This window comes from Schistocerca serialis, chromosome 1 (assembly GCF_023864345.2).
Source record: "Schistocerca serialis cubense isolate TAMUIC-IGC-003099 chromosome 1, iqSchSeri2.2, whole genome shotgun sequence".
Taxonomy (NCBI): domain Eukaryota; kingdom Metazoa; phylum Arthropoda; class Insecta; order Orthoptera; family Acrididae; genus Schistocerca; species Schistocerca serialis.
The window spans coordinates 996,494,615-996,508,597 of record NC_064638.1 but is presented as its reverse complement, the minus strand read 5'-3'; the positions used below and the strand labels follow the sequence as shown (position 1 = coordinate 996,508,597).

The 13,983-nt window shown below is 44.0% G+C and overlaps 1 protein-coding gene across 1 annotated transcript in view; it reads right to left on the bottom strand.

Moving 5' to 3' along the window:
• The window catches only part of LOC126413183 (short/branched chain specific acyl-CoA dehydrogenase, mitochondrial), a 63,076-nt gene extending 55,865 nt beyond the window's left edge, over positions 1 to 7,211 (bottom strand). Inside the window, exon 1 of the mRNA XM_050083082.1 lies at positions 7,057 to 7,211. Coding sequence (XP_049939039.1) covers positions 7,057 to 7,086 — 30 coding nt within the window. The 5' untranslated portion in view covers positions 7,087 to 7,211. The remainder of the gene's footprint in view (positions 1 to 7,056) is intronic.
• Positions 7,212 to 13,983: the final 6,772 nt, after the last annotated feature.

Genomic DNA, 13,983 nt, shown 5'->3' with positions numbered 1-13,983 from the left:
AATGAGCGGAGCTCGAAACCTCTGCGAAAAAGCGGCCAAAGGCATTGGAGACAGCCTTAGGGGCCACAAGGACGTCATTCGAGACCGTCAAGCCAGAAACTGGTGAGTGGACCTTAGTGCCAGATAGCCGGCGCAGGCTACCCCAGACAACAGAAGAAGGAGTAAAACTGTTGAAGGTGCTTGTGAAAGCAGCCCAGCTGGCTTTCTTGCTTTCTTTAATAATACGACGACACTGTGCACGTAATCGTTTATAATTGATACAATTGCCACTGTAGGGTGGCATTTAAAGGTGCGTAAAGCACGTCGACGAGCACGTAAAGCGACTCTACATGCTGCGGTCCACCAGGGGACCGGTGCGTGACGTGGAGAAGAAGTAGGGTGAGGGATGGAATATTCAGCAGCAGTGAGAATGACTTCCGTGATGTGTGCAACCTGACAATCGCAGCTTGTGAAGGTTTGATCCCGAAAGGTCGCCCTGGAAGAGAAGAGCCCCCAGTCTGCTTTGGAGATGGTCCAACTAGATGAGCACGGAGAGGGGGTATGCTGCAGGAGATGGATAACACACGGGAAGTGGTCGCTCGAATATGTATCAGAAAGTGCATACCACTCAAACCGGCGTGCAAGTTGGGGAGTACATATAGAGAGGTCTAAATGGGAATAGGTGTGAGATGTGTCCGAAAGAAAAGTAGGGTCGCCAGTATTGAGGCAGACAAGATTGAGCTGGTTGAAAAGGTCTGCTAACAGGGAGCCCCTCAGGCAGGATGTTGGAGAGCCCCAAAGGGGATGGTGGGCATTGAAGTCTCCAGTTAACAAAAATGGTGCAGGTAGCTGAGCAATAAGTTGCATCATGTCTGCCCTGGTAACGGCAGACGACGATGGAGTGTAAACGGTACAAATGGAAAATGAAAAGTGGGGAGAGTAATTCGGATGGCAACTGCCTGCAGGCCGGTGTGCAACGTGATGGGATCTTAGTAAATATCATCCCGGGCCAGCAACATAACCCCTCCATGAGCCGGGATACCTACCACAGGGGGTAGGTCAAAACGCACAGAGGTGTAGTGCGCCAAGGCAATTCGTTTCCTGGAGGGCTACGACGAGCGGACGGTGCAAGCGGAGCAGCAACTTCAAGTCCTCTTGGTTGGAGCGAATGCTGCGAATATTCCAGTGAATAAGTGCCATCGTAAGAAGAAAAGGAAGATGAGAGAAGGGGTCACCTCGAAGGCCGCTGAGGGCCTGGCTTCGAGCGAGCACTGCCGCCGCTATCAGTAGGCGGACAGTCATCGTCCATTGGTTCTATAGGTTCATCGGCCATCTTGGTAAGATGGCCGGGAGTGGGAGCTTCCTCCGCCGGTGAACGGCCAGATGTTCGGCTACCAGCGGTGCGGCCAGGCGAAACGGATGACGGCCTGGGGCGGCAACCGCTGGGTGGCGCAGGAGAAGAAATGCGCCGTGACGGAGAAGTAGAACTGTGCTTCCTATCAGCCTTCTTGGAAGGTCGTTTGGTGGAAGTACCGGTCGATGGCTGGGAGGTCGAGGTACGTAGGAAGTCTGCACGGGAAGGTTCCTTCTTGAAGGCCCGTGCATCTGACTTCTGGATCTTCGTCTTAGCAGAAGCTGATGAAGGGGCTGGTGTCTGTGGGGTGATGGGAGGAAGAGGAGACGTCAACCGCGCGATCTTAGCATTGGCCGAACGGACGACCGTGGTGCTGAAGGTCAGATCGCATGTCTGGGTTGCCACCTCCCTGGTAGTCCGAGGAGAGGCGAGGACAGTACTGTATTTCCCCGCTGGGAGCAGCGTGGGCTTCCTACTAGCCAATAGCTTGCGAGCAGCCGAGGTGGACACTTTCTCTTCGACCCGAATTTCTTGGATACAGCGTTCTTCCTTATAGACGGGACAGTCGCGGGAGGATGCTGCATGGTCACCCTGACAGTTCACACAACGAGGAGACGGAGGTGGCCAGTCACCCTCATGGGCATCCCTGCCACAAGTGACACATTTAGCCGCATTGGAACAAGACTGTCGAGTGTGATTGAAACGCTGACACTGGTAGCAGCGCGTAGGTGTCGGGACATAGGGGTGAACAGAAATAACCTCGTAGACCGCCTTGATGCGCGATGGCAGCTTAACACTATCAAAGGTCAAGAAAAGTGTCCGGGTCGGTACAAGGTCATTGTTGACCTTTTTCATGACCCTATGGACAGCCGTCACGCCCTGCTCAGCGAGGAAAGACTGAATCTCCTCGTCAGTCAATCCGTCGAGGGATCTAGTATAGACCACACCACGAGACGAATTCAAAGTTCGGTGAGCCTCCACCCGGACAGGGAACATATACAGGAGTGTGGCTCGAAGCAGTTTCTGTGCCTGAAAGGCGCTCTCAGTTTCTAGTAACAGGGTACCATTACGCAACCTTGTACAAGACTTAACAGTACCGGCTATGGCATCTACGCCCTTCTGGATAGCGAAAGGGTTGACAGAAGAAAAATCCTTTCCGTCCTCAGATCGAGAAACGACAAGGAACTGTGGGGCAGGCGGTAGTACTTTTGTCACTGGGGGCTGGTCATGTTTCCATTTGTGGGCAGAAGTCGAGAGAGAAGAAGAGAAATCCATTGCGGAGGAATCCCCCATGATTGCCAGCGTCTCCGATGGCGCGCTCCTTCCTTATGGGGACCCTCTCAGAGGGCACTCCCGCCTTAGGTGAATGTTTACACCTCAGGTCACACCTCCCAAGAAACAGATGGAGGGACCAATCGGCATGGTCAGAAGGTATCAGCTCAGGCAATCACCCCTCCCTGGGCCTGGCCTTTACCAGGGGGTACGTGCGTGCCTTACTTGTCTACCCAGGGCGGGGAATTACGCGTTACCCCGTCACCGGCTACGCGTGCGAACGCGTGGGTCGGCCTTCAGGCGCGCACAGGGAGGAAGGAAGAAGAAGAAAAAGAAGAGAGAGAGGGAGAGAGTGGACAGACTGTCTCAAATGCCGAGGCGGAGACCAGAGAAGGCAAGGAGAAGAAGGCAAGGGAAAGAGTAAGGAAGACAGTGAGATGGAGAAGAACAAAGAAAGGAAGCAACCAAAGAAGGAAGAAACGAGAAGTGAAAAACCAAAAAGACCACAAATATAGGTCGTGGGACCGTCCGTCTCCAGACGCAGGCGCTAACTACCCCCTTGAGGGGGATGGACTCCTTTTAGTCGCCTCTTACGACAGGCAGGAAGACCTCGGGCCTATTCTAACCCCCGGACCCGCAGGGGGGCATTCAGGAAGTGAAATTGTAAAGTCTTTGGGGTCTGAGGTTGCAAACTTCTGTTCCAAGAAATATGCACCTCTGTAAGTCTGAGTAATGTTCCTAACAAGAATTCATGGGAGTAGCATTGCAACAATTTTGTTTTTATTAAGAAGTAAAACTGGTAAACAATAATAATGAACAATAATCAATGTAAACAATAATAATGGGCAATAACCAATGCACATTCATCAGGAATCAATATGAATTACAAAATGATTTATACACAACATCTGCATGGTACAAAAAGTAGCAACTGATCCTGAACAATAGAAGGTGTGAGGTTCTCCACATGAGTACTTTTAAATGTTTGTTAAATTTCAGTTACAAAATAAATCATGCCAATTTACAGGTTGTTGATGCTATTAAATACCTAGGGATTACAACTACGAATAACTTAAATTGGAACAATCACATACAAAATGTTGTGGGGGAAGGCAAACTGAAGACAGTATTCTGTTGGCAGAACACTTAGAAGATCCGACAAATGTACTAGGAGAGTAATAAGTGCAATAAGTGAGTTGCGGTGGCAGTCATTAAAACGAATGCGTTTTTCACTGCAGTGAGATTTTTTTCATAATATTTCAATTGACAACTTTCTCCTCCAAATGAGAAAATATTCTATATAAGGACAAACAACCAGCAGAATAAGAGAAATCGAAGCTCACACAAATGTATAGAGTACATTTTATCATACATACTATTTGAGAGTGAAATGGTGTGACATAGAAATTGTTTCTCTTTTAAGCCTTATCCATTATCTTATCGTCATCATTGTTACTTCCCCCTTAAGGAGAGTACTAGAACACAACGAGTTTTCATGGCATTTCTTTCTGTTCACTTCTTCCGTGTTTTCTTCCCTTTGGGATTTGCTGAAATTTGTGTTTTCTGATTTTTTTCCTGTATGTCATGTCTACTGTGGAGATATTTAGGTTCTTGAGGTCTTCCATGGTCGTCACTACATTAAAAATCTTCTTGGTCAGTCTATTTTTGTTTATCCTATTTATATGTCCATGGAAATTTGCCCTTCTTTTCCTGATGTTTGTAATCATCTGTCTGTTACTACAGTTCTTCTGTCCCGTCTCTCTATCCAGATCTCCTTTTTTCTGAAGCAATGCAGATCTTTCTCAGTATTTTCCTCTTGTTTTCCCATCACCTCGACTTTCATTCTTCCCTTGATTACTGTAGTTTCCCCGGCCTACAGGGCCTTTGGTAAGGCCTCTGCACTGAAGTGTCTTAATTTGATACTGATGGAAATTATTACCTAATATACCTATTTTACACATGACACAAACTTAAACATCAGGCTACACTACAGTGTAGTCTGTTCCCACAACCTTTATTTGGCATTCATGTTCCTGGGAGGGGGGGGGGGGGGCTAAGAGAGGAAGAGATAGAGATACCAGCAACCTTTAACATTATTCATGCTGCTAAATTTTGTGAAAAAGGTACCTCCCACCTCAGTAAATGTAATCAAAACTGTAAGTAGATAGGCTCACACATTCGAGAAAAAATGCTGAAAGTATAATTTTGTACCAGAAGGTGTTTTGCCAGTTGAACATTTGTATCAAGCAACCAAAGAATGTGCCTGGCCACACTTGTGATCAGCCTCATGTTTAAATTGATACACATTTGAAAAATGTGTTCAAATGGCTCTGAGCACTATGGGACTCAACAGCTGAGGTCATCAGTCCCCTAGAACTTAGAACTACTTAAACCTAACTAACCTAAGGACATCACACACATCCATGCCCGAGGCAGGATTCGAACCTGCGACCACAGCAGTCTCGCGGTTCCAGACTGAAGTAGCTAGAACCGCTCGGCCAGATATATATTTGATCACATTTAAATTTATCATGCTTCAAGAACAGTAAAAGTTAGAGCTGCACCCTAAACTGACAGTTCATCAGAGAACTGGCTCACATGGTGCGGTGAAAGCCATGGATAAGAAAAATGCTTAAACTGATAGTATAAATGTGGCTGTCACTCTAAACATACAGAAGTGTCGGTATATTCCTTTATTTGAATACCTGTGACTTTCAACAAGTCTCTTGTGAGCTTTTAATCTGAGTGAACCCAATGAATCACAAACATACGACTTCATCTTACGTGAAGATGATATCATCCAAAGAGCTGAGCAGATGGTATCTTGCTTTGCAGAAAAATCTATAGTGTGGCAGAATTTATGAGTAGACAATGAAATCAAGTTCCTTATTCATCCTATGAAGAACACACGTTGTGTACCCTATTAAGAGAAAGTGGGTAAAAGTTGTGTACTGCACCACCCTTGCATTTTTCACTATGGCACAGATGTAAACATTAGGTTTTGCTAACAGTCAATTTGATACCACAAACAGATTTTCTGCTTTCACGCTCATTGTCTTTGCCAACTCTCAATCAAATTGTCACCTTCTAAACTATTCTAAACCCTGAGCTGCACTACGTATCAGTCTGATATCACACACAAGATTTATTCCCCCCCCTTTTTTTGGGGGGGGGGGGTGGGGGAGGAGGAGGAGGAGAAGGAGGCAGGAAGGGGAGGGGGATTGTCCAATACCACACTTTAACCATAAGGTGAGCTATCGTTTGACTCAGCTGTTTCATTATGGCACATGTACAATCAAAATTAACAATTGTATTTTTTTAAACCCTGATGCTGTACATTTTGTACTGTAAATCACTGTGTATGATATTACGTATACGGCCTGTACTGTGTAAGCTTTAATAAATAAGCTATTTATTGTCTAGATAGTAAGAACAACAATATGTCCCACATTATAATACAGAGTCGTACAGAAAGTAATTTCTGCGACCAATGAATGGCCAGAACAAGAAGTCACACAAATGAATTCCAAAACGGTACACTGTATCTTATTTCTCAAGACTTCCGGTCTCATACCAATCCAATCTCCTGTCTTTGCTACTTTTTTAACTGGCACAGAGAAATCAGTCTGTTTACATGAGTCTTAACAAATAGTATTCTGTATCCTCAGAGAGGAGTATACAAAGCTTTCAAAGAACAGCAAGCACAAACTATAAAATCTGCTCCAGTTTTAGCAGATTCTTAGCACATAGCTGAAACGTTTCAGTTATTTGAGGACACGGTAGTGCTGGAATATAAACTGTGCCATATGAATCACAATACCCATGTTCACATATGTGATGACATCAGCTCTTATTGGAACCACTGAAGATACAGGTAATATGAGCAATGTATCCTAGCTGACAGTTAAATTTAATGAAAAATTAATAAACAAAAATTGTTTCAGCGACATGTCAAATTCAATAGTCAATAGAACAAAAAATGTAACACTGAACTACTGTAACGGCTTATGTACGCGCTCTGAATTTCATTTGCATCGGCGCTCCATATGTTTCAAAACAGGTTATATACGAACTACCATACTTTCGCGGTACACTCTACCCATAAAAGACTAGGGTGTCAAAATAGACGAAAAATAATCTGCTGAATTATGATTCTGGATTTAATCTCGTGTCCCATATATTATACTGCTGCGGATATTTCTTTCCATTTCTTGCTATCGTTTGTCATCATAAAGCGAGCTATAAATCACAAAATATTACAACAAAATAGATTTTAAAGAAACAACAGGGCTCTATCCCATCATAAAGAAAAACAATATTTTGAAGTACTCTGCTCCCCATTACATAACACGTTCTGCCGGGAATCATGTTTTTTATATATATATATTATTTTTACTGCAAAAACAATGCTCTTATGATCCAGTAGAGTAAACTTTTGCGCTCGTACTTACACATTTACTAAGATGTTTTGCGGCACTCATTCTTCCTTCTTAGCTGCACACGTGTGAACGCACGAAGGCAAGCGTTTTACGCAAATGGAAACAACCTCCTGTTGCTTGCTGTTATCATTCGCGCCCAAGGCCACACGTGTCATAGTCCAACTCTTTTATTATTGGCAATGGACCTTTGTTTACTGTGTTGAGCTTGTTGCCAACCTCTTCTCATTCCTCGCCTGTTTCGTTAGCTTTGTAGTGTGTCACAGTGTGTTACATAGTGTTTATTTCTACTATAAATTGCCGTTGTTCGTTTAGTTTAGTGGCAAATTTGAGAAATGCCCAATATGCAAGATACGAAACAAAACAGTGACTTCACACTATGTCATTACATCAGTAGCATGTGACTCCTTCCAAATATGTAATTACTGAATTAGGTACAGAAACATCTTCAGATCCTTAGAAACAAACAATGTTTTGATAACGGGCGGATCTTATAACGAGTAATTTTATCTGTAAGTACGGCCAATGCAAGGGCAGCAAAAACATAATGATGAATACCGTATAGTATTGTATTTGTATTCGTCTCCATGACATTTTACTGATCATCTGATTGTACTGTACAGCAGACACACCAGTTTTTGGCTTTCGATATACCGGTACATAGTTACATAATTTTTAACACTAATTTTACCAGCACAGGCTTATGTTGAACACATAACCACGAATTTATATATGTGCGGCATAACAGGAGTCTGTTTTATGCTAACAATCTTATTGCATGAGAATGAGACGATAAAGATTCTTCGAGTGCAGAGCGCTTTACAAAGCCGACTGTGACGCTTGGATGAAGATCGTCTATGTTAACTATTATACAGAACTAGCGTGGTGCACAGATACATTGATTATGCTGCGGTACCCAAATACAGCAATAAATATAATAAAAATTGACGAACGTATATATATGGCCGCAGTGTCAGAGCGGTTCTAGGCGCTTCAGTCCGGAACCGCGCTCATGCTACGGTCGCAGGTTCGAATCCTGCCTTGGGTATGGATGTGTGTGATGTCCTTAGGTTTACTTAGGTTTAAGCAGTTCTAAGTCTGGAGGACTGACGACCTCAGATGTTAAGTCCCATAGTGCTTAGAGCCATTTGAACCATTTTTTATATATTTTTGTGTGTGTTAATATCTACTCCTAAACCATTGTACCGATTTCAACCAAACGTGGTACTTACATTTATCAATCTCTCTGAGGGGGTAAGAACCACCCACCTACCAAAGGGATGGTAGGAGGTGAAAAAGCTGTGTAGACCACGATACCCATATTTTCGTCATCCAGTATTTGAGAATGAGAGCGGTTTGAGACTTGCAACAACTTTACACATAATTTCAAACCTTTACGAAACTTAACCCCCTAGACGATCCACGGAAAATGATGAAAGGAAAAAAGGTTATCGCTCGCTACATTTTCGTTGTTCATGCAGCGAAGCTGCCGCATGAAATTACTTCTTCACTACCTAATGTATTCGCGACATAGTTTGCAGACAGTATTCACGTATTCCACTGAAAAGTACCGGCAAAATTATATCATTTTACGACACACGGTTGAGGAGATATGACGTGCTAAACATTGAAATGGCCGCATCATGCAACACGTTTAAATTTATTACTTCGTTGCTGATACCTCTGTTCGAAACACTTTTCACAGACAGTATCCACATCTGCTGCTGAATGTACCTGCAATAATATACCGTTGTACGATGCATAGTTCAGGCGATATGACGTCTTAATCACTGAGATGCGCGAAAAACTGTAGCATCATGCATGACATTTCCAACTTATTACTACTTTAATTCTAATTTATTCACAACGCATTTTGTAGAGAGTAGCCACATATACCATTGGATGTACCTGCAAAATTCTGTCATTCTACAGCACATAGTTCAGGAGATATGACATCATAAACATTGAGCTGCGTGAAAATGAAATTGCAGGGCGGAATTCGCTACAGATGCAGGTGAAATATCTGTACACACACGAGTGAAATATGTTAAATATATGTGAAATATATGGGCACAGATAGGGGCAGAAGGAGACTGACAGAGTGAGGGGGAGGGGTAAATAGACAGAGAGAGGGGATAGGAGGAGATGAACAGAGAAAGGAATGAGGAGGAGACAGATAGACAGAGGGAGAAGGGTTAGAAGGAGCTGAACAGGCAGAGGGGAGAAGGTCAGAGAAAGGGAACAAGAGGAGATGGACCGAGAGAGGGGAGAGCAGGAGATGGAAAGAGAAAGGAAAGAGGAGGAGATGAACAGGGATAGGGGGAGGAGGAGATGGACAAAGAGTAGTGAGAGGAAGAGATGGAAAGAGGGGAAAGGAACAGATGAACCGAAGCTAGTTGCCGGAGTGGGTGGTGAAGGGAACGTGGGCAGAGAGAGGGCAGGAGGGTATGGGATAGAGTGGTGTACAGAGATGGACAGAGAGAGGAGGTGGAGGAGATGGACAACAGAAGACTGGAATAAATACATACCCAAGCAACACCGGTTAGTGAGCTATATAGAGAGAACGTTAATAAAACCGACAAACTGCTGGAACAGCTTCCTGACTGGAAATGGAGGGAAAAACGTTCTGTGAACATGTGTCCGGAAATGGACGGAGAGTGTGAAACAACAAATCGTCCCAACGTAGTACACAACTGCATCGCATCCAGATCACAACATATGTTCAAAGTGGCCTCCATGGGAGGCAATGCACGCGTCGCTATCACACAAAGCCCAAAAAGAGCCTGAAATGCTGTGTGATGTGGCTACTGTCTGTAAGGGCACTTGTTTTGGTATACCTGTGCTGCCTCTCGATTGTTCCCATTAGCCTGGCTGTACACAAACATCATCTCGGCTTGTTCCTGACATAAAAACCGGATAATTCTGCTGTTCACAATATGCCGCGTCAATCACGCAGCCTACAATACACAAGGAACCAAACGACACGTGGGCAGAGGAATTTTCATTCGTCAGCGCCATCTACGCTGGCAATGATGATTGCCAGACACATATTCATACGACATTTTTCCTGCAATTCCAGTCAGGAATCCATCCCTGCAGTTTGTCGGTTTTATTAATGTTCACCCTGTATGTACTAGATGTCTTTCTAAGAGTCGTCGGGCGCATTTTCTCTAGTATTTCAGCAGATATTTGCAATTTCGTTTTTGTTATGTGTAGCTGGAGACGGCCCAAACAAATGCCGCTCATCATGTTTTTCATGCCAAGCCCAGTGTCAACGGAAAACGTCTGTTTGTTTCTCATTACAATAAATTATTTTTAAAGTGGAATTCAACAGAGCGCTAGCGAATTAGTCTCATGCGATATCTGTTTTATCGAAACGTAATAACAGGGGCATTAAGACACGAAGAATAACCGGTACGGCAACAATACTGGTGCATGGCGCTAAGCAGTGAGTGCTTGTTTGTACAGGAAACAAACCAACCAACGCTTTGCGTCGACACTGGGCCTCGTATAAAAGACGTGATGAGCCGTATTTGTTTTGTGGTTTGACTCCAGCTACACATGGCAATAAGTAAATTGCAAATATCTGCCAAAACACAAGAGAAAATGTGCCTAACGACTCTCTCTCTATATACAGGGTGTTAAAAAAGGTACGGCCAAACTTTCAGGAAACATTCCTCACACACAAAGAAAGAAAATATGTTGTGTGGACATGTGTCCGGAAACGCTTACTTTCCATGTTAGAGCTCATTTTATTACTTCTCTTCAAATCACGTTAATCATGGAATGGAAACACACAGCAACAGAACGTACCAGCGTGACTTCAAACACTTTGTTACAGGAAACGTTCAAAATGTCCTCCGTTAGCGAGGATACATGCATCCACCCTCCGTCGCATGGAATCCCTGATGCGCTGATGCAGCCCTGGAGAATGGCGTATTGCATCACAGCCGTCCACAATACGAGCACGAAGAGTCTCTACATTTGGTATCGGGGTTGCGTAGACAAGAGCTTTCAAATGCCCCCATAAATGGAAGGCAAGAGGGTTGAGCTCAGGAGAGCGTGGAGGCCATGGAATTGGTGCGCCTCTACCAATCCATCGGTCACCGAGTCTGTTGTTGAGAAGCGTACGAACACTTTGATTGAAATGTGCAGGAGCTCCATCGTGCATGAACCACATGTTGTGTCGTACTTGTAAAGGCACATGTTCTAGCAGCACAGGTAGAGTTTATCACGTTGGAATGAAGCCTCATCCGTAAAGACAACATCTGCTCTGAAATGAGGATTGACACATTGTTGGATGAACCATTCGCAGAAGTGTACCCGTGGAGGCCAATCAGCTGCTGATAGTGCCTGCACACGCTGTACATGGTAAGGAAACAACTGGTTCTCCCGTAGCACTCTCCATACAGTGATGTGGTCAACGTTATCTTGTTCAGCAGTAACTTCTCTGACTCTGACATTAGGGTTATCGTCAACTGCACGAAGAATTGCCTCGTCCATTGCAGGTGTCCTCGTCGTTCTAGGTCTTCCCCAGTCGCGAGTCATAGGCTGGAATGTTCCGTGCTCCCTAAGACGCCGATCAATTGCTTCGAACGTCTTCCTGTCGGGACACCTTCGTTCTGGAAATCTGTCTCGATGCATACGTACCGCGCCACGGCTATTGCCCCGTGCTAATCCATATATCAAATGGGCATCTGCCAACTCCGTATTTGTAAACATTGCACTGACTGCAAAACCACGTTCGTGATGAACACTGACCTGTTGATCCAACGTACTGATGTGCTTGATGCTAGTACTGTAGAGCAATGAGTCGCATGTCAACACAAGCACCGAAGTCAACATTACCTCCCTTCAGTTTGGCCAACTGGCGGTGAATCGAGGAAGTACAGTACATACTGACGAAACTAAAATGAACTCTAACATGGAAATTAAGCGTTTCCGGACACATGTCCACATAACATCTTTTCTTTATTTGTGTGTGAGGAACGTTTCCTGAAAGTTTGGCAGTACCTTTTTGTAACACCCTGTATACTGCTCAACAAGTGTGGAATTCTATCGTAAAATGTAGTCTAAAATACTACAGATATCACTAATCTAGGCACTTGATGTATTATCTAGTTAGATCCCATGTTCTGCATAGTGTTTACTAATGGCATGCTCTGTGGCCGTTTCCCAGTCATGTTAACATATTGCTGCCATAGGGGCGCAGCACAAGAATTCAAGTATAGCAACAGCTTCATTCATTCTGTGTTCAGCACTGCAGTAACACGCTACATAGAGGCATACAACACTTTGATGGAGTCAGGATAGTGGCTTTACTTTCAGTAGGTCATATATTGCAAGATGTTGCCGATCGGTTACATGTTACTCAAAGTGGTCAGCCTAAGGTGCAAAGAAAGCACAGAGAGGTGGAAAATGTGAACGGTAGATGTCGCAGTGGTTGTCCTTATATGAGAACATCAATGCAGGATCGTTTTCCCCAACTGTCAGCTCACAGGCGCCCAACATCAACTGCAAGAAATGTTGGAAATGACTTCTCCTGGGTAACAGGGATTCATATCTCAGACCGAACAGTGCATAGAAGATTGCGCCAGGGTGGTCTTCATTCCAGATGACCAATGAGAACTTTTACACTGAACCAATGGAACTGACACAATCGAAGGGCCCGGATTAATTCACATCAACATCGGACCATTGCAGAATGGAATAATGTCATGTTTGCTGACAAGACCAGGATTGGTTTGCGACCAGACAGTAGATGTGCTTTGGAGGAGCACTAGATGACACCAGGAATGCCGATACGCTCAGGGAGTCCATCAGTTCGCTGGTAGAAGTATAGGGTTCTGGGCTGCAGTAATGATGGGACAGCGGACTCTGCTAATTCCCATCCTCGGCAATCTGACTGATCCCCAATACCTCCTAGAGGTCCTACAAACGATTTCAAGGCCCTATAGATATGTGTCAACTTCATCCTAGTTGATGACAATGCAAGAGCACATTGTACTCTAGAAGTGTCTCGATATCTTCAAAGATGCAGCATCAACCGAATGCAATGGCCAGCACAGTCCCCAGACATGAATGCAATCGAGCATGCATGGGACCTGTTGAAGGTAACCATTGCACAGCATCTGAATCCACCTGACAATCTTCAGGACCTCACTGAAGCTGCCATTGAGGAGTGCGACCTCATACCCCAAGATAAAGTTGATGGTCTCATCCAGAGCATGCCTCGCAGAGTGGAAGAACTCATCCATGTGTGGGGAGGACATACTCACTACTAAAGACTGATGATCAACATCGTGAGAAAAAGATATTCATTATTTTTGTTTTCAAGATAGGAGAGAGCTTGCTTTGTTTTGTAATGATTTTTTGTAACAAACTAAAATTGTTCTTTTGTTCAGAAGGAATTATGTTCTTTTGTAATAAGGTACTGTAGGAGCCTCAATGATTTTACTATACTCTACATTAATTATCTTTTGGTGTTGCAGTTTTTTCGCCGGTTTACATATATATACACCGGCGAAAAAAATTGCAATGTATATGTATATATATATACCCAAAAAAATTAATATGTGGGTCAACATTTCTAAAACTCTAATTGCTCTCTCTCAAACCCCATCCTATGGGGAGGGAGGGAGAGTTTTAGTTTTAGCGAATCAAAATTTACGAAGTAAATAAGTATTTTTTGTTTATCCGTAACCATTTTCCACGCAAAAATGAGAACATGGATTTTCTTGAATTACAGCGCCAACTACCAAGAATCAAAACAAATGTTTAAGACAAAATGTACGTAGTTTTTTATGTAGATCTGATTCCGGAATAAAAAATGGGGGTTCCCATTTGAATTTTTAAAGCTGCCTCCCGCCCCAACCTCAGGGGGCTGGGGTGGCAGGCTAATTCTAGCACCTGTAGATGTCCCCCTCGAAAATAATCAACTTT